Raw genomic sequence first — 19125 nt, 5'->3', positions numbered from 1 at the left:
TTTACATCACACACTGTATCGCAAGTGTTGGCCGAGGCAACACTTTAACCAGTGAACTAAATATACTATCCTAGCATATCTCAAATGACTGATGTTTAAACTAAAGCTCCGGTGCTATCTCATGAACCTCAAATAATTTCAAAGTAGGCCTTTAATATATACTTAAAGAAGGCGGATATACAATGTAACCTAAACAAATGACCAACGTCTATTAATTAATATCTGTCCCCATTCTGCCCTTTCTGCCACAATGTCTCAGTGATCAGTTCTCGGAAGACACCCGTCCAGTTTCATCATGACCACTTATTGGTAAAGATACCATCAATCTCCAGCCTCGGGTTCCAGACGCTCCAAGTTGTATAAGTAAACCCAAATACTGATACTGCAGAGACAGAGGAGTAAGACAGGAACCTGACCAGAGTTCCTTGTTCCGCCTGCTGCATCCTCGAGGAGTGTCTATGTGGGCCGCCACCATCTTACACCACCATCTGGTTAACGTCGACCAGCTCACTACTCACAGTCGTTACACAATAACATGAAGGGATAGGCACGGCATCCACAGAAGTATATTTAAAAGGCTACAGTGTATCTCCAGCAAAACACGTGCGTGGTTACTGCGTTTTCCAACAAAATATACATAATTATGTATGTTTATAATTAGGCTAGTGCGTCTTCCCCAAAGAAGTATATTTGTGATAAGACCGCTGTGCCTTCCAAAACTGAAGTGTATCTTCCGAAAGGATATACATTACTATCAGGCTACTGTCTCCCAGAGATAACTCTGTCGGTAATAATTAAGGCGTGTGTCTTCCGAAAATTTTCAATTTCTTACATGGTCAGTGTGTCTTCAGAACATACCAGAACCTATGTTGAAGGTGCCTTATGTCATAAAATGAGTTATGTAGACCTGTACGTATGCTAAAACAAGTATGTCCCCAGTAGAATATATTAGTAGTCAGCTTAAATATACATGGGAGGGAACAAGGTCGATAAAGCTCGGCATGCACTGGAGTGGCTGCAAACTCAGGTGCTACAGCGGTCTCGGAGGTGCTGCAGTGGTCTGGGGGGTGCTGCAGTGGTCTCGGAGGTGCTGCAGTGGTCTCGGAGGTGCTGCAGTGGTCTCGGAGGTGCTGCAGTGGTCTCGGAAGTACTGCAGTGGTCTCGGAGGTTCTATAGTGGTCTCGGAATTGCTGTAGTGGTCTGAGAGGTGGTCTGATAGGTGCTGCAGTGGTCTGAGAGGTGCTGCAGTGGTCTGAGAGGTGCTGCAGTGGTCTCGGAGGTGCTGCAGTGGTGTCAGAGGTGCTGCAGTTGTCCGAGAGTAGATCTCGGGTTCCCTGTCAATAGCTCTATCCTTCACTTGTGATGATGCAAATGTAGTGGGTTCTAATTCCAGATAAAGTGTTTCAGATGGGTCTGGGACAGAAGTCTAACTAGCTGAAAGGCACATAGCCCAATACCAATGAATGTATGTTTATATTATATACAAGTAGACCTGAACTATATATATAATGTGTGTGAGAGAGTTGGTTCACCCTCCACGCAGATGACTTGTATTTATACAAGGGCTACATAATTGTATTTCACGTTGTTTTCAGTGGCCGGGAATGTATTCATTAGATACCTACAGATGAAGGAAGTCTTTGCTAAACACAACAACACTGACAGGTCTCACCGCCGTCTCAACATAGCCTGTCTTGTAGTGGGCTTCCTGTCAGCGCTAGGCTTCAGCATGGTGGCCAACTTCCAGGTGAGTCTACCCCACAACCACCCCTCCCCTCCCGCCCCTGACCCCTAGCTGACCCAGCCCCAAGTGTCCCCACTACAGGGCTGCTGGCGTGCAGATATTTACTTACATACACCCGGCTATCACAACATCACCTGACTCCCATCTCACCACCAAACCTCAGAACGAACAAAAGCTTCCCTAAAGAAATAAAGATGGTGGAAATCAGGTCAATGAAGCCCCAAATGGTTTCGCTTTGCTGTACGTTTTACTTATTTCCCGATACTGTTGGTGTGTCCCGGCTGCACGGGCCGCCCTCAGCATCGTGTGGGGTGAGGGGTGAGAATTCTGCCAGGTGCTCGTGTGAGGGGCTGCGTCTCTGGGCAGTCTCTAGGGTAACGTTACAGACAATTACAGCCGTACAGAGACAGGTGGATACGTCTTGCCTGCTGTACAGCTCTCTGCTAGCTCTCCTCTCTAATCTCTAGTTGACCCTGACAAGGTATAAGTCATTATCTATATGGCAGATTACATCTAGTTCGGCAATTTGCTTGACTAGCAATTTGCCAGCGCCTCGTTAAAAGCGAATATCATTTATGTACCCGCGCGAGTGTGTGTGCGTGCGTATGCGGACTTGTGTGCGTACGTCCGTCTGTGCGTGCGTGCATTCCTAAGGGACGGTATATCCATTCAATCATTAGTTCAATTTGTAAAATATGAAATTAAATATAACATGTTTTACATTTGTATCCCATTTAGAAACATGCAGTATGGAACGAAAACAGCGTCAATTATTATTTAGCATGACAAGCATCATTATGAGGTCTTCATGTGGGGAGTCTGAAAACACGGTAGGAATCCCATATCTGTGGCACCTTCCTGATGCCAGGCGACGTCGTAAATGGCGTGTTTGACACTTCAAGTGCTGCTAAGGGGGAAGCGAATGTGGGAACACGTGCACAATGTCCGACTGCTGGGGGCGTTCTGACCACACACAACTCCACATGCCATCACATACTCCCTTCCACCACACACTCACGTGAACACAGTCTCAGTGACGTGTACCACACGTATGTCATGCCGATAAGACGAGTTCACGTCACAGGTCAGTAACTCGTTCACAACGTTGTAACTGTAGACATCAATCGGTAATTTTCTGAAATAGAGCCCCTATTTGCAAACCCTTTAGGAAACAATGTACTAATTTTGTGAAGGTAGACCAGATAGTTTTAAGATCGAAAGTCACGCTCCAGTGCTATCCCTTTGTATAATCCTTTATTTCTCTTAATAAACATTTCCAAACGCTTCACAGCACAACTCAACGCAGAATTCAGCTATGAATTTAAAAAGAAGTAGATTAATTTCTTTTAAGAATGAAACAACTTCATAAACCATGTATAGTCCTCAGTCAGATTTAATTTGTCAAGTGTTTCTAGAAGTATTTACACGAGTACTGCAGCCGTTACGAAGATCGACAGAAGGGGTGAGAGATACACCACGCTGATGTCAGCGAGTAATTATCCTGAATCCCGTAGCCTGAGTAGATGCGAGTTGTATTGACCCTAGCGTATACCGCCCACAGGTGTGCTTGGCACCGCTTTCATGTAGAAAATATGTGTTTCTCCAGCGAAACTCAGACAAAATTGCCATGAAGGTTTGTCATGATGTGAGTTAATAGATTCTCATACAATTAATTACACGTGATATCATAGGCCATTACATTAGATTGGCCCCCGCCTTCAATTTGAGGCAGGCAGTGTTGACTGAGCCGCCCTATCCTATCTTCCTATCAACACACTCTCTCCTTAGTATAGAGGAGCAGGCAGATACGTTATACAGCGATGTATATACACACGCACACGGAGTTTATAGCCGGCTTAAAGGGGAACTAGTCCAACTTGTCATTCGTCAATGTTATCTAACTTGCCAGACACAGAACTGGAGACCGTCTGTCTTCCTTATCCATCGTGTTTATGTCTTATCCTATCTCGGCTGAATTCGTCCAGTAAAGAATAAATAACTTCTCCATTTGGCGAAGCGTCGAAATGTATATACCTTGTTATTTCCCAAACAACTACCGTCCATGTTTGGCTGGTAATCATAGTAATATGTTTCGATTAACCTTGTGTTTGGTCCACGTGAACAAACAGGTCTTTACAGAGTAGTCTCCAACGTTATGGTTTAGCGTGTATTGTGCTGTGGTAGTCTGTATGTGTGTACCAGGCAATAGCGGGGACAGACTGGAATTCTTCATGAAATGTTAGTGGTGGATTTTCCCACATAACTAAATGCCACTCGTGTAGGAAGGCTTCAGAAACAGGCGCGAAGTGGCGATATCTTCTTTTCGGTTAAGGAGGCGGTTTGGAAGTAGCAGTGCATGCTCAAAGATAAGACGCTGCATGGTGGGTGTTTTGCTGTGTCTGTACCGGGGTTGGTGTTGCCCATACAATGAAGTAACCAACAAGCCATGAGCTGATGGTAAATTATTATTTGGTCTTGGGAGACAAGCTGCTGTTCTTGCAGAGGACTATGCAAATCATTACCGTCTGGAAGCGGCTAAAAGGATAATTTCAATCATTATAAATCCCCCATTTCAGCCTATGACAATGTTCCCTACGGGTTTCTTGGACGAGTTGATCCCCAGCAGTCCGGGGCGAATGGATGGCCGGGTTCGATGTCCTGCGTGGGGCGGTGCTCATTCTATCAGCCACTGTGGGGTGTTGAGTGGAACGATAAACAAAACAACAGCCACATCAGAGGCAGATCATTAAAGCGTTCGCTCGTCACGTCAAAGACCCGGATTCGGTTCCCCACATGAGTACAATGCGTGAAGCCCATTTCTGGTGTCCCCGCCGTGATATTGCTGGAATATTGCTAAAAGCGGCGTAAAACCATACTCACACTCACACTATTCAAGCAGATTATCTCCACCCAGATTAACAACAAGATTATGTATCCCTATATCAGCAGCCATATCATTTAGTAGATCATCTCCACCCAGATTAACAAATAGGATGTATTCCCCCATGTTGCAGACCCAGGTAATGCGGCCGCTGCACTACACGGGGGCAGGACTGGCGTTTGTCTTCGGGATGTGTTACTGCTGGATGTCGTCGGCGCTCACGTGGAAACAACGCAGTCTCATGAACAACACCTACGTGGCCGTCTTACAGCTCATCAACAGCGCCGTACTCTCGGTCTTCCTCGTCGTCTGTATCCTTGACAACCTTGTCTCTTTTTTTCTTTCGTTCGTGCGTGCGTGTGTATGTGTGTGTGTGTTGTTGTTATCGTTTTATGAACTCGGAATTAGAATTCTAGTATTTCCCAATGAAGCTTCATAAAATCAGCCTTACACACCCACACTCTAACGCTCTGTATTGCCAGCACTCTCTGATCAGCTGCAACGGAGTGCACAGTCAGTATCCCCTACAATGACGTATCAAGTCGTTCATGAGGACGTCATCACACACAGCGTCAGCAAAGGCGTCTGTAATACGTATGCAATGTCTGTAGAGCGAAATTATAGGTTTGCTCCTGTGTGTTAACTCCAACCTTGAACAATGTGTCTTATTCTCCTTAACGTGGATCAGTCGGCGTCTCAAAGGCAATTTATAAGTACAGGGAAACACATGGCATGGGAACAAAGTGGGTAAGTTATGTACACATCAATCTACTTTAATCTTGTACACACTACCTGTTTCTGAAATGTTCTGATTTAGACCACGAAGAATGCATATTGCACACACGGTTTACATTTGTTAAGTAAAATATTTTCTTTTGCTTCGAACACAATACGCAATCTGGTAGCACATCTATCCAGGCATCAAAGTGACAAAATATATTTTGTTGATAAATATACACATACTTAGGTACTGCAGTGTCATCCGTAGTCTGCAACTAGAGGGATAACACCAACTGACAGGTGGTGCAGCGTCTCCAGTGAACGTTGAAATCGTTTTGGAGCATAACCTGCGATTTTGTTGAGTGATTTGTGCCGTTCACGGAGCAGAGAGCCAGAGACATTGAAAACGTTTCTTGTAACGAGGAAAGCTAATTCTGTTCCGGCTTCTGGTTTCTGGGATTCGAAAGGAATTTTACTGGAAAATCTACCGCCCGAAAGGTCCGACCTTTAATGGTCCATATTGTGCTAATCTGCGTAGGCACCTGAATGATAGTATCAAGGCTAAACGTCGTAGCCAACTTATTGAAGTATGTACCAATATGACAAGGTACTTGAGTACCTGCCTCTTGTCAACCATGGCTGCAATGACCCACTGTAGATATTGACTCATTTTAAATCCTCCGTATTCAACATATTTGACACTGCAAGCTAGTTTAGACATTTATATACACCCAGATTCAGTTTAGTTACAGTGTTAGCTACGATTGATAAGACCGACATAAGCCACAACCCGCACATTGTTACTATCCCCCGCAACGCGTTTTGCGGGGGTATTAAAATGGAGATCCGTCCGTCCGTGGAAGCTCGTTCTTTGTCCGGAGCAGAACTTAAAAACTGTTCAATATTTCTCCACCACACTTGGCACATAGATAGGCCTGGTGGTGAACTGGTGCCTTTGGTCGTTTTGGATTTCTGAATAAGATAGTTACCATGGCAACAAGTTTGACTTTGACTGAAATTGGTGTTGGTGCTGTTTTCTGGAGTAGAACTTAAAACCTTTTAATACTCTCTTTCCACTTTGTGGGTATCCAAGAACCTAATGACATTAATCAACCTTACTACTCTATTTCCGTATCAACTTTACTGAGGTACATCAAACCACCGTACATTTGACATAGTCATAACTAGGAGACATAATCATGTAGAGTATTTCACCATTGCGGGGGATCTTGATGACTTCTTGTTCTTCTGTCTCCAGGACACTCTAAAGACTGTGTATCTGCTGTCCACCATAACGGAATGGCTGACGGCAACCTTCATCGTCACCTTCGTCCTCACCTACTACCCAGACTTCAAGAAGATTAGGTTCTACGGGCCGAGAGTGAAATTCAATACAGATGTTTATGCAGTAAGTTACTCCTCTTTCTATTTGTCTGGATAACTGGGCTGCGTAATCTCTACAAATGCCCTGGGCTCTTGTTTATTTGTAACGCTATACAACTGGTCCTGGCTTTGGTCAAGATAGATGAACCGCTGTTTTGAATGGCCTTTCTTTGAAACTGTATAATTCCTCCAGGTGTCGCTGTGTAGCCGTGAGCAAGTTATCCCTGTTTACTTCTGTCTTATCGCCCTAAGTTGTCGATATTTGTGAGTGTTCAACACCATTCACTGACTCTGTCTATGTGAGAGACATGTACTTGTGGGCATCTGTGTACCAGGTACATGTAGGCATCTGTGTACCAGGAACATGTAGGCATCTGTGTACCAGGTACATGTAGGCATCTGTGCACCAGGTACATGTAGGCATCTGTGTACCAGGTACATGTAGACATCTGTGTAGCAGGTACATGTAGGTATCTGTGTACCAGTACGTGTAGACATCTGTGTACCAGGTACGTGTAGGCATCTGTGTACCAGTACGTGTAGACATATGTGTACCAAGCACGTATAGGCATATGTGTACCAGGTACGTGTAGGCATCTGTAGGTACGTATAGACATATGTGTACCAGGTACGTATTACCAGGTACGTGTAGGCATCTGTGTACCAGGTACGTATAGGCATCTGTGTACGAGGTACGTATAGGCATCTGTGTACCAGGTACGTATAGGCATCTGTGTACGAGGTACGTATAGGCATCTGTGTAAGAGGTACGTATAGCCATCTGTGTACCGGCTACGTGTAGGCATCTGTGTACCAGGTACGTATAGGCATCTGTGTACCAGTACGTGTAGACAAATGTGTACCAGGTTCGTATAGGCATCTGTGTACCAGGTACATATAGGCATCTGTGTACCAGGTTCGTATAGGCATCTGTGTACCAGGTACGTATAGGCATCTGTGTACCAGGTACGTATAGGCATATGTGTACCAGTACGTGTAGACATATGTGTACCAGGTACGTATAGGCATCTGTATACCAGGTACGTATAGCCATCTGTGTACCAGGTACATGTAGACATCTGTGTAGCAGGTACATGTAGGCATCTGTGTACCAGTACGTGTAGACATCTGTGTACCAGGTACGTATAGGCATCTGTGTACTAGGTACGTGTAGGCATCTGTGTACCAGGTAGGTGTAGGCATCTGTGTACCAGGTACGTATAGGCATCTGTGTACCAGGTACGTATAGGCATCTGTGTACCAGGTACGTGTAGGCATCTGTATACCAAGGTACGTATAGGCATCTGTGTACTACGTATTAGGCATACGTATGGGCATCTGTGTACCAGGTACGTGTAGGCATCTGTGTACCAGGTACGTATAGGCATCTGTGTACCAGGTACGTATAGGCATCTGTGTACCAGGTACGTATAGGCATCTGTGTACCGGGTACGTATAGCCATCTGTGTACCAGGTACATATAGGCATCTGTGTACCAGGTACGTAGAGGCATCTGTGTACCAGTACGTGTAGGCATATGTGTACCAGGTACGTATAGGCATCTGTGTACCAGGTACGTATAGGCATCTGTGTACCAGGTACGTATAGCATCTGTGTACCAGGTACGTATAGGCATCTGTGTACCAGGTAGGTGTAGACATCTGTGTACCAGGTACGTGTAGACATATGTGTACCAGGTACATGTAGGCATCTGTGTACCAGGTACATGTAGGCATCTGTGTACCAGGTACGTGTAGGTATCTGTGTACCAGGTACTTGTAGGCATATATGTGCACCAGGTAGATGTAGTAGGCATCTGTGTACCAGGTACGTATAGGCATCTGTGTACCCGGTACATGTAGGCATCTGTGTACCAGGTACATGTAGACATCTGTGTAGCAGGTACATGTAGGCATCTGTGTGTACCAGGTACCAAGATACATGTAGGCATATGTGTACCAGATACATGTAGGCATCTGTGTACCAGGTACATGTAGGCATCTGTGTACCAGGTACATGTAGACATATGTGTAGCAGGTACATGTAGGCATCTGTGTACAAGATACATGTAGGCATATGTGTACCAGGTACATGTAGGCATCTGTGTACCAGGTACATATAGGCATCTGTGTACCAGGTTCGTATAGGCATATGTGTACCAGGTACGTATAGGCATCTGTGTACCAGGTACGTATAGGCATATGTGTACCAGTACGTGTAGACATATGTGTACCAGGTACGTATAGGCATCTGTATACCAGGTACGTATAGCCATCTGTGTACCAGGTACATGTAGACATCTGTGTAGCAGGTACATGTAGGCATCTGTGTACCAGTACGTGTAGACATCTGTGTACCAGGTACGTATAGGCATCTGTGTACTAGGTACGTGTAGGCATCTGTGTACCAGGTACGTGTAGGCATCTGTGTACCAGGTACGTATAGGCATCTGTGTACCAGGTACGTATAGGCATCTGTGTACCAGGTACGTGTAGGCATCTGTATACCAAGTACGTATAGGCATCTGTGTACCAGGTACGTATTACCAGGTACGTATAGGCATCTGTGTACCAGGTACGTGTAGGCATCTGTGTACCAGGTACGTATAGGCATCTGTGTACCAGGTACGTATAGGCATCTGTGTACCAGGTACGTATAGGCATCTGTGTACCGGGTACGTATAGCCATCTGTGTACCAGGTACATGTAGGCATCTGTGTACCAGGTACGTAGAGGCATCTGTGTACCAGTACGTGTAGACATATGTGTACCAGGTACGTATAGGCATCTGTGTACGAGGTACGTATAGGCATCTGTGTACCAGGTACGTATAGCCATCTGTGTACCAGGTACGTATAGGCATCTGTGTACCAGGTAGGTGTAGACATCTGTGTACCAGGTACGTGTAGACATATGTGTACCAGGTACATGTAGGCATCTGTGTACCAGGTACATGTAGGCATCTGTGTACCAGGTACGTGTAGGTATCTGTGTACCAGGTACTTGTAGGCATATGTGCACCAGGTAGATGTAGGCATCTGTGTACCAGGTACGTATAGGCATCTGTGTACCCGGTACATGTAGGCATCTGTGTACCAGGTACATGTAGACATCTGTGTAGCAGGTACATGTAGGCATCTGTGTACAAGATACATGTAGGCATGTGTGTACCAGATACATGTAGGCATCTGTGTACCAGGTACATGTAGGCATCTGTGTACCAGGTACATGTAGACATATGTGTAGCAGGTACATGTAGGCATCTGTGTACAAGATACATGTAGGCATATGTGTACCAGGTACATGTAGGCATCTGTGTACCCGGTACATGTAGGCATCTGTGTACCAGGTACATGTAGACATCTGTGTAGGAGGTACATGTAGACATCTGTGTAGCAGGTACATGTAGGCATCTGTGTACAAGATACATGTAGACATATGTGTACCAGATACATGTAGGCATCTGTGTACCAGGTACATGTAGGCATGTGTGTATGAGGTACTTATAGGCATGATAGCTATGTATCGATATCAGTTTACATGACATCTATCTTTTGTAGCGATCAGCTGACAGTAACGGATCCGCTCATGTCAACCACGACAATTTAATACAGAAGAACGAGGACACGGTTTGAGGACGACGACTAACTCCAGGGACACGAGGACAGTGTGAGAGGGGACATGAGGACAAAATGTGATGGTCCCACGTGCACAGCATGAGTAGTCGACGAAAACAGACCACGCTACACATACCAGACCAAAGAGATGTTACTGTATATTTTCGGTTGTTTCATACATAATGAATTTCAACCAACACACAATTTGAGCTGATGCCCATGGCTAACGCGAAAGGCTATGTTTAGTAGCGATTAGATGGTATACTGAACGTCTGTGGAATAAGTCCAGTGGTATATTTAGACACTGTGGAGCAAGTTTAGATGGTATATCAAGAGATTGTGGAGCAGACATAGATGGTGTACCAGGAGACTGAGGAGCGAGTTTGGCTCTTCTTCAAGGAGACTGTTGAACGAGTTTGGCTCTTCTACCAGGAGACTGTGGAGCGAGTTTGGCTCTTCTTCAAGGAGACTGTTGAACGAGTTTGGCTCTTTTACCAGGAGACTGTGGAGCGAGTTTGTCTCTTCTACCAGGAGCTGGTATATGGAGAGAAAGCGGGGACACACTGTTACGGATTTTGTTGTGTTAGGTTACATGTGACATGGCCTATGGCTCCAGTGTGTGAGGATGTGTGAATGTGAGTGACATGTGGGGGATTCTTGTGTATATATGTGTAGATGCAGAGTGCGACACGAGGGTGGTGTGTATACTGGAGGTGTCAAGATACTTGAGGTGTCACGATACCGGAGGTGTCACCATAAATCCTTGTAGTACCCTTGTACAAAACTTGTCTGTTGGTTCACACTTAGAGTTACAGTCACATCGACAAATCGACAAAAATGGCAGCGGAAATCTGCTCAGTCACTCCCGGAATCATATTTAGATGTATTATCCTGGAAATCATTTAACTGGAAACAGGTGCAAATTTCGACGACTATTGCATATTGTTAATTTCCCTTCAGAATGCTGAATGGAATAGTTTATGTTTCGCAGCAAGTTTAACACAAAGTCGTCATACTGAGATGACATCTTGGCCTTATAGACATTCTCTCTGACACCACGATGTATGGCAACACACCTGGTATACACATCCCCTCCACAACAGTGGTACAATGTATGTTTAGTACGTTATACCAAGTGTGACAATATAACACGCGATTATATGTGAGTTGTGGTATGTGTGACAAATATGTAAATACTGGTGACATGACATCCTCTGCATTTTCTTGAAACATCACTTAACTATCACACTTAAATATCCAGTTGAGGAGATCGTGATAGTTAAAATATGTATGTCTTCTATGAGATAAGTTACACTTGATTCGTATGTTTAAACCGGCATCCATGGGTACTTACATGGCTAGAATCTCCAGGTAATGCATTTAGACAGGCACTGACCACTGGTCAGTATATGTCCATACGCCGAGTCTCTGGTATGTTGTGATGACGTCATTGCTGACAACTGGGGGAGGTCCAGATATCTATTTATAGAAACCCAACACACACAAGATTGCACATTATGTTTATGTTACATCATCATCACAAAAATATACACTCAGGCAGCTGGTGTGATACGTCAATCTATGGAGACCAAGTTCCGCAAGATCCGCAAGATCCGCGTGCTATATTCAAGGTGCCTTAATTCAATGGTTGGAGCATCATCTGTTTAGTTACAGCAAACATAGATGAATGAACAAATGGCAGTACACATTCGTACCGATGATACAACAGTAGATGTAGCTAAACTCAAAACATTTTTTACAATTCTGTACACTAAAAAAGTAAACATATACTTTTAGTGATATGGAAATTAATGTTATTCCGTGATAAGTAATGGTGGCTTTTCATATTTCATGTATCCAGACACACTACATGTTCAGACACACTCGCATGGTACACAACTCAGACACTAGTGTACTGGACATAAACAGAGAGTTCACCTGATTAACGTACACAACCCATACCTTATGTAAACAACACAAATATGCAAGGCTGAATTGAAAATTTGCTATTTGTTAAAACAGTTAAATCAATTCTTAAAAATCCCAGAGTCGTATTGTAAAAAGTTAACACTAGAAATAAAACCATCCTTTAAGCGTCTGATCGATGCGAAGGCAATGCCTGGCAGCCTGCCAAATGGATACATCAGTCAACCCACATGACGGGTTGTACTAGAAGTATCGATACAACCAATACAACTGTTATATTACAGCTGGTTAAGAGCTTATATCTATGAGATCTATGCAACCCCGTCCTCGGTGCTTCAGTTAGCCTATACTAGGGGCCTGTACTGTTTCACTGTAGATACAATGTTGTTATATTCTTTGGAAATAATTCTGGTTTTTGTGTCACTTGGTTTACAGATTCTCGTATATCACTTGTTGAACAAATTATTTAGTCACATTATTTAGTCACATTTTAGTGAGAACGAACTGTCCAAATTGGATCGACTGTCTTCAGAAATACCGTTTCTTTTGATGTTTCTTGATGTTTCTTTATCGACCAAATTAAGATCCGTAATCCAGGTAAGTAGATAGACCTCAACTATGGCTTCCAGACGATGTTAGTGCCTGTGTGTACACACTGCCTGTGTATGATGTTACAAGTAAAGGCAGGCCGTACTCTGTATAGTAGTCTCATTGTACTGGCATCGTTTTTATATGAGATTTTTTCTGATGTCTATATTGACGTTGTTTATTCTTTATATGTTTGAATATATTCAACATGTGAGTCTCAAAATAAAAGCTTAAACTTCCAGGTGTGTACTGTGTTCTCTATGCTGAAGTGTTGGGTGCACGCACGTGTGTATTGTGTTCTCCATGATGAAGTGTTGAGTGCACGCACGTGTGTATTGTGTTCCCCATGCTGTGTGTTTCCATGATGAAGTGTTGGGTGCACGCACGTGTGTATTGTGTTCTCCATGCTGAAGTGTTGGGTGCACGCACGTGTGTATTGTGTTCTCTATGCTGAAGTGTTGGGTGCACACACGTATGAACTATGTTCTCCATGCTGAAGTGTTGGGTGCACGCACGTGTGTATTGTGTTCTCTTTGCTGAAGTGTTGAGTGCACACACGTGTGTATTGTGTTCTCTATGCTGAAGCGTTGGGTGCACGCACGAGTGTACTATGTTCTCCATGCTGAAGTGTTGGGTGCACGCACGTGTGTATTGTGTTCTCCATGATGAAGTGTTGGGTGCACGCACGTGTGTATGTGTTCTCTATGCTGAAGTGTTGGGTGCACACACGTATGAACTATGTTCTCCATGCTGAAGTGTTGGGTGCACGCACGTGTGTATTGTGTTCTCTATGCGGAAGTGTTGGGTGCACACACGTATGAACTATGTTCTCCATGCTGAAGTGTTGGGTGCACACACGTGTGTACTATGTTCTCCATGCTGAAGTGTTGGGTGCACGCACGTGTGTATTGTGTTCTCCATGCTGAAGTGTTGGGTGCACGCACGTGTGTATTGTGTTCTCCATGCTGAAGTGTTGGGTGCACGCACGTGTGTACTATGTTCTCCATGCTGAAGTGAAGTGTGTGCTATGTTCCTCCATGCTGGCTGTACGCACGTGTGTATTGTGTTCTCCATGCTGAAGTGTTGGGTGCACGCACGTGTGTACTGTGTTCTCCATGCTGAAGTGTTGGGTGCACGCACGTGTGTACTATGTTCTCCATGCTGAAGTGTTGGGTGCACGCACGTGTGTACTATGTTCTCCATGCTGAAGTGTTGGGTGCACGCACGTGTGAATTGTGTTCTCCATGCTGAAGTGTTGGGTACACGCACGTATGTATTTTGTTCTCTATGCTAAAGTGTTGGGCGCACGCACGCGTGTATTGTGTTCTCCATGCTAAAGTGTTGGGCGCACGCACGTGTGAACTATGCTTTCCATGATGAAGTGTCGGGTGCACGCACGTGTGTATTGTGTTCTCCATGCTGAAGTGTTGGGTGCACATGATGAAGTGTTGGGTGCAAGCACGTGTTCTCTATGCTGAGGTGTTGGGTGCACACACGTGTGTATTGTGTTCTCCATGCTGAAGTGTTGGGTGCACACACGTGTGTATTGTGTTCTCCATGATGAAGTGTTGGGTGCACACACGTGTATTGTGTATTGTGTTCTCCATGCTCTATGCTGAAGTGTTGGGTGCACGCACGTGTATTGTGTTCTCCATGCTAAAGTGTTGGGCGCACGCACGTGTGTATTGTGTTCTCTATGCTAAAGTGTTGGGCGCACGCACGTGTGTATTGTGTTCTCTATGCTAATGTGTTGGGCGCACGCACGTGTGACGTGTGACCTATGCTTTCCATGATGAAGTGTTGGGTGCACGCACGTGTGTATTGTGTTCTCCATGCTGAAGTGTTGGGTGCACGCACGTGTGTATTGTGTTCTCTATGCTGAAGTGTTGGGTGCACACACGTATGAACTATGTTCTCCATGCTGAAGTGTTGGATGCACGCACGTGTGAGCTGTGCTCTCCATGAGTTTAGAACAACCTTAATCTCTAAGGAATAGCACGCAGAATTATTCATTCAAATATATTTATTTGGTAACCATAAACATGTCCATAACATATCCACAATATGGCTTATATTACAATATGAGGAAAAAACACAGCATGGACCTTTTCAAACGCACGATGGCAATGTTAAAGTACAGCATGATCTTCACCTTCAAAATGATCATTCCCATCTCAATAGAAATTAAAAGTTTTATCACAAGCACAATACATGTTCAACATTTCCACTAGAGCGTGAGGGTGGTTAGCTACTGGTACAGTATAAACAATGTTTTTTATTCATGGGATATCATCCCTGGTCCCCCTACACGTAGATGTCCACCTCTGTATCGTACAGTCAAACACTCTTTCACAACACATCACTGGCCATCACCAGAGATATAAAAGTCGTACTTCTTTATGTATACGCCCCTATGACATTTGTCTGACGTTTGCCAGGCGTAGTCGTACAAACTGGAAATGTCTTTCTCTTCTTGTTTGACTGTGTGTCCAGATCGTTTCAACTGCGCCTTGCGCACAAACAACCTACACCCACTGTTCAGGACTCTTTCTAATTCCTCCTGTATCTTCCTCCGACCAAACAACAATCGGAACCAGTTCTCGGGGGAAAGGTTACCATTCAGTACCTTGAACATGACCACTTGTCGCTTTGCATGAGGTCTCGGTTGAACTGAAACTTCGACAAATGTATGTTTGTTGCCGGACTTCTTGAAGAGATTCAGACAACACTTCTTGAGCCCCAGACCATGCCTAAAGTCTTTCCACGTTCCGCCTGTAGTTTGATCTCGGGATGGGACGATTGCAAGTTGCCATGGTGACCAACGATAGTCATTGTATGCGAAATTGGTATGAGGGACTTTTTCCCTTCGAAGACGTTTCTTTTCAGTCTTAATTCGCTTTCTTGGCTTTGATTTCTTTACTGTTTTTCTTACTTTCTTTGTTTTATATTTTGCCACCACAGCGGTTGGTGCCAGTGTATCAAATGATGGTTGTGTATACAGTGAGAGGGGTGATATCGGATCTGGAAGTGGCCCTATGAGTGCCCCTGGTCCTCCAACACTGCTGGCCTTGGAATCATCTCTCCTCAACGTTCCAAACAGGCCCTCCAGATCCTTATTCATAGATTTCTTCCCCTTAGCTGCTCGGATTTCAGCCTCATAATCCTGTAATATATTCAAACCATGTTTTTAGAACTATTCACTAAATTATGATGTGTTTACCTCAAGAGCATGATAAATCCAATGAACAATAACGCCCAATTAAATTGCGATTGTTATAACGCTCTGGAAACAGATTACAGGATTTACACGACTATGGATGAGGGTGTATATGTGTAGACATACCTGAAGGAAGTCTTCACCTCTCTCCCTGTAGCAGATGGCCATGATGAAGGTGCAGATGTTGGAGAAGTTCTCCAGCTTCAGATACTGCCCCCCTCCCTTGTCGGACAAGGCTTGGAAGAAGGTCTGGGACGTCTCGTCCCCACCCACCTGCACGCCGTACACACGGACACCCTGCAAACACATGCAACCATCTTACAGCACTGGCTACAAACATCACATGACACTCGTACATCAATACGGGCTCGGTAACCAATACACTCGTGTACTGTCTACTCACCATGTTGACTAGGTCCTGTAGTTCAACTCTCCAGTCCAGGTTCATTGTGTTCAGTGGATAGTCAGGTTCGTGGGGATACGCGTCTCCGATCATGATGAGCACCTTCTGGGAATCCCCTTTCCATGCCAATCCGCTGACAAGTCGCAGAACCAGTTCATAGCATTCTTCTACATCACCCCCACCTGTCCCTTCAGACTCGTTGACGAAGTTGCACAGTTCCATGACGTTGTCTGTGAAGTCCAGGTGACTGGTAACATAGAACATGTCCTTGTCACAGTAGTCCCCGTGTGCCACTACACTTATGCTTATCCCCGGGATGTCTGCCTGAAGACGCTGTATCATGTCCTGGAGGCGACCTCGAACCTCGTCCAGTATAGCGGACATTGAGCCAGTTGTGTCAAAGGAAAACACAATCTGTGTTGGCCCTGGGTAATGCGCCATTGTGTCGTTACTGAAAGTTGGAAAAAGATGGTAAGTGAAAATAACCTGTAAAACATGAGGCGACCGCAACCAACAATAACGAGTAAATTCAATAAGATCTTATTCAAAAGAGGACCAGCCGTGACCAGATTATTTCCGGGGGAAAGGCATTCGTGTTATATGGTATAGTAACCTTCAAAATATGTGTGATATTTCAAATGGATTTTTATAGGTAGCTGTTCAAAGGAGCAAGTGACAGAAGGTTGCTTAATGTCAAAATCCAAGAAGTGTAATGTCACTTATCATTGTCGTGGGTTCGAATCCCGGATTCGCCCTGGTATAAATGGTTTGTCAACACTGTAATAGTTCTAAGGGATTTTCTACGGAGGTACACATCACATTTCTTCCCACCTGCCGGGAACAGGAAGTACCCAATACACTCCCTAACGACAGTACTGTAACAACCAAGCCCAAGGTATTCTGGTTGTGTAGGGTAAAAATCTCAGTTTACCTTTAATGTGTCTGTAAAACTATTTTGATTAAAGGTGGGCGTGCCGTTATTCGCTGTGTGACAACCAGCGTCCGTCCTCCACAGTAGTAGCTGTCGTCTGCTACCTGAGTCAGCATTGCTAAGCCTTTATATAGGAAAGTATAGCTTCGCGGAAAGAAACATGTTCGTTCCCGTTATCAACTCGATTATACAGTTGATGCCAACTTCACTCTTTGCTGACTAGCTCAAACGAAACGAAAGCGATGTATCTTCGTTGCTGTGTGGAGCTCTGGTATATCTCTGCCTGGGTCATCGAGTCTGCTGATATCGCTGGTTCTATTTATACACCAGTCGCTCGACGTGTTCGTACTTGCTGAATACACAGCAGAAGGGCCCCGCCGTGATATTTATAGGCCACAGCGTAATGGTTACACTTGCATAAGTCTCTATGATAAGGAAATAATTAATAGTTTAAATGAAAATTTCTAAAAAGAATATAAATTACACTCTGGTGTCCTTAGACTGTACTTGTACTGTCCGTTTATCTAGACTTGCCTCTTTAAAGGATAGAATTACTATACATCCATTGGCTTAGCATTCAATGCAGCCTTGGAGCAAGGCTACGTAATGGTGGCCAGATACAGTTGAAACTGATTGTAGAAGCTGCCCCACTTACTGTTCTACTGACACCGTAATGGTGGCCAGATACAGTTGAAACTTATCGTAGAAGCTGCCCCACTTACTGTTCTACTGACACCGTAATGGTGGCCAGATACAGTTGAAACTGATTGTAGAAGCTGCCCCACTTACTGTTCTACTGACACCGTAATGGTGGCCAGATACAGTTGAAACTGATTGTAGAAGCTGCCCCACTTACTGTTCTACTGACACCGTAATGGTGGCCAGATACAGTTGAAACTGATTGTAGAAGCTGCCCCACTTACTGTTCTACTGACACCGTAATGGTGGCCAGCTACAGTTGAAACTGATTGTAGAAGCTGCCCCACTTACTGTTCTACTGACACCGTAATGGTGGCCAGCTACAGTTGAAACTGATTGTAGAAGCTGCCCCACTTACTGTTCTACTGACACCGTAATGGTGGCCAGATACAGTTGAAACTGATTGTAGAAGCTGCCCCACTTACTGTTCTACTGACACCGTAATGGTGGCCAGCTACAATTGAAACTGATTGTAGAAGCTGCCCCACTTACTGTTCTACTGACACCGTAATGGTGGCCAGCTACAGTTGAAACTGATTGTAGAAGCTGCCCCACTTACTGTTCTACTGACACCGTAATGGTGGCCAGCTACAGTTGAAACTGATTGTAGAAGCTGCCCCACTTACTGTTCTACTGACACCGTAATGGTGGCCAGCTACAGTTGAAACTGATTGTAGAAGCTGCCCCACTTACTGTTCTACTGACACCGTAATGGTGGCCAGATACAGTTGAAACTGATTGTAGAAGCTGCCCCACTTACTGTTCTACTGACACCGTAATGGTGGCCAGATACAGTTGAAACTGATTGTAGAAGCTGCCCCACTTACTGTTCTACTGACACCGTAATGGTGGCCAGCTACAGTTGAAACTGATTGTAGAAGCTGCCCCACTTACTGTTCTACTGACACCGTAATGGTGGCCAGATACAGTTGAAACTGATTGTAGAAGCTGCCCCACTTACTGTTCTACTGACACCGTAATGGTGGCCAGATACAGTTGAAACTGATTGTAGAAGCT

General features: G+C 44.6%; 2 protein-coding genes and 1 long non-coding RNA gene across 7 annotated transcripts in view; 2 read left to right on the top strand and 1 right to left on the bottom strand.

Moving 5' to 3' along the window:
• The window catches only part of LOC124261990 (DNA damage-regulated autophagy modulator protein 1-like), a 75550-nt gene extending 65135 nt beyond the window's left edge, over positions 1-10415 (top strand). For all 4 annotated transcript variants that reach the window (XM_046696374.1, XM_046696372.1, XM_046696375.1 and 1 more), the window contains exons 5-9: positions 1596-1747; positions 4759-4936; positions 5314-5372; positions 6604-6753; positions 10288-10415. In XM_046696374.1, coding sequence (XP_046552330.1) covers positions 1596-1747; positions 4759-4936; positions 5314-5372; positions 6604-6753; positions 10288-10362 — 614 coding nt within the window. In that variant the 3' untranslated portion in view covers positions 10363-10415. The remainder of the gene's footprint in view (positions 1-1595; positions 1748-4758; positions 4937-5313; positions 5373-6603; positions 6754-10287) is intronic.
• Positions 10416-10443: 28 nt separating this feature from the next.
• Positions 10444-13097, top strand: LOC124261991. The gene is made up of 2 exons (XR_006894485.1): positions 10444-10791; positions 10876-13097. It is a non-coding gene; the product is annotated as an uncharacterized LOC124261991 (long non-coding RNA).
• A 1766-nt stretch (positions 13098-14863) lies between these two features.
• On the bottom strand, positions 14864-18354 carry LOC124262038. 2 transcript variants are annotated; one of them, XM_046696461.1, is made up of 4 exons: positions 18333-18354; positions 16479-16929; positions 16202-16372; positions 14864-16021 (listed from the first exon to the last, which is right to left on the bottom strand). In XM_046696461.1, the coding sequence occupies exons 2-4, from the start codon at positions 16917-16919 to the stop codon at positions 15218-15220; spliced, it is 1416 nt and encodes a 471-aa protein (XP_046552417.1). In that variant the 5' UTR covers positions 16920-16929; positions 18333-18354; the 3' UTR covers positions 14864-15217. The 2 variants fall into 2 exon arrangements, with proteins under 2 accessions (XP_046552417.1, XP_046552416.1); XM_046696460.1 differs by lacking the exon at positions 18333-18354 and adding an exon at positions 17410-17730.
• Positions 18355-19125: the final 771 nt, after the last annotated feature.

This window comes from Haliotis rubra, unplaced genomic scaffold (assembly GCF_003918875.1).
Source record: "Haliotis rubra isolate DU_JTF1 unplaced genomic scaffold, ASM391887v1 Scf82, whole genome shotgun sequence".
NCBI lineage: Eukaryota > Metazoa > Mollusca > Gastropoda > Lepetellida > Haliotidae > Haliotis > Haliotis rubra.
Note: the sequence above shows the minus strand (reverse complement) of the source record. Positions and strands in the feature narration are given on the sequence as shown.

What these genes read in the sequence shown, in the direction of transcription:
- LOC124262038 (XM_046696461.1), bottom strand. Translation starts at nt 16,919, where the DNA reads ATGGCGCATTACCCAGGGCCAACACAGATTGTGTTTTCCTTTGACACA. An exon ending in TACAGGACCTAGTCAACATG is followed by an intron (nt 16,373 to 16,478) that starts GTGAGTAGACAG and finishes ATGTGTTTGCAG; the next exon opens with GGTGTCCGTGTGTACGGCGT. An exon ending in GAGGTGAAGACTTCCTTCAG is followed by an intron (nt 16,022 to 16,201) that starts GTATGTCTACAC and finishes AATATATTACAG; the next exon opens with GATTATGAGGCTGAAATCCG.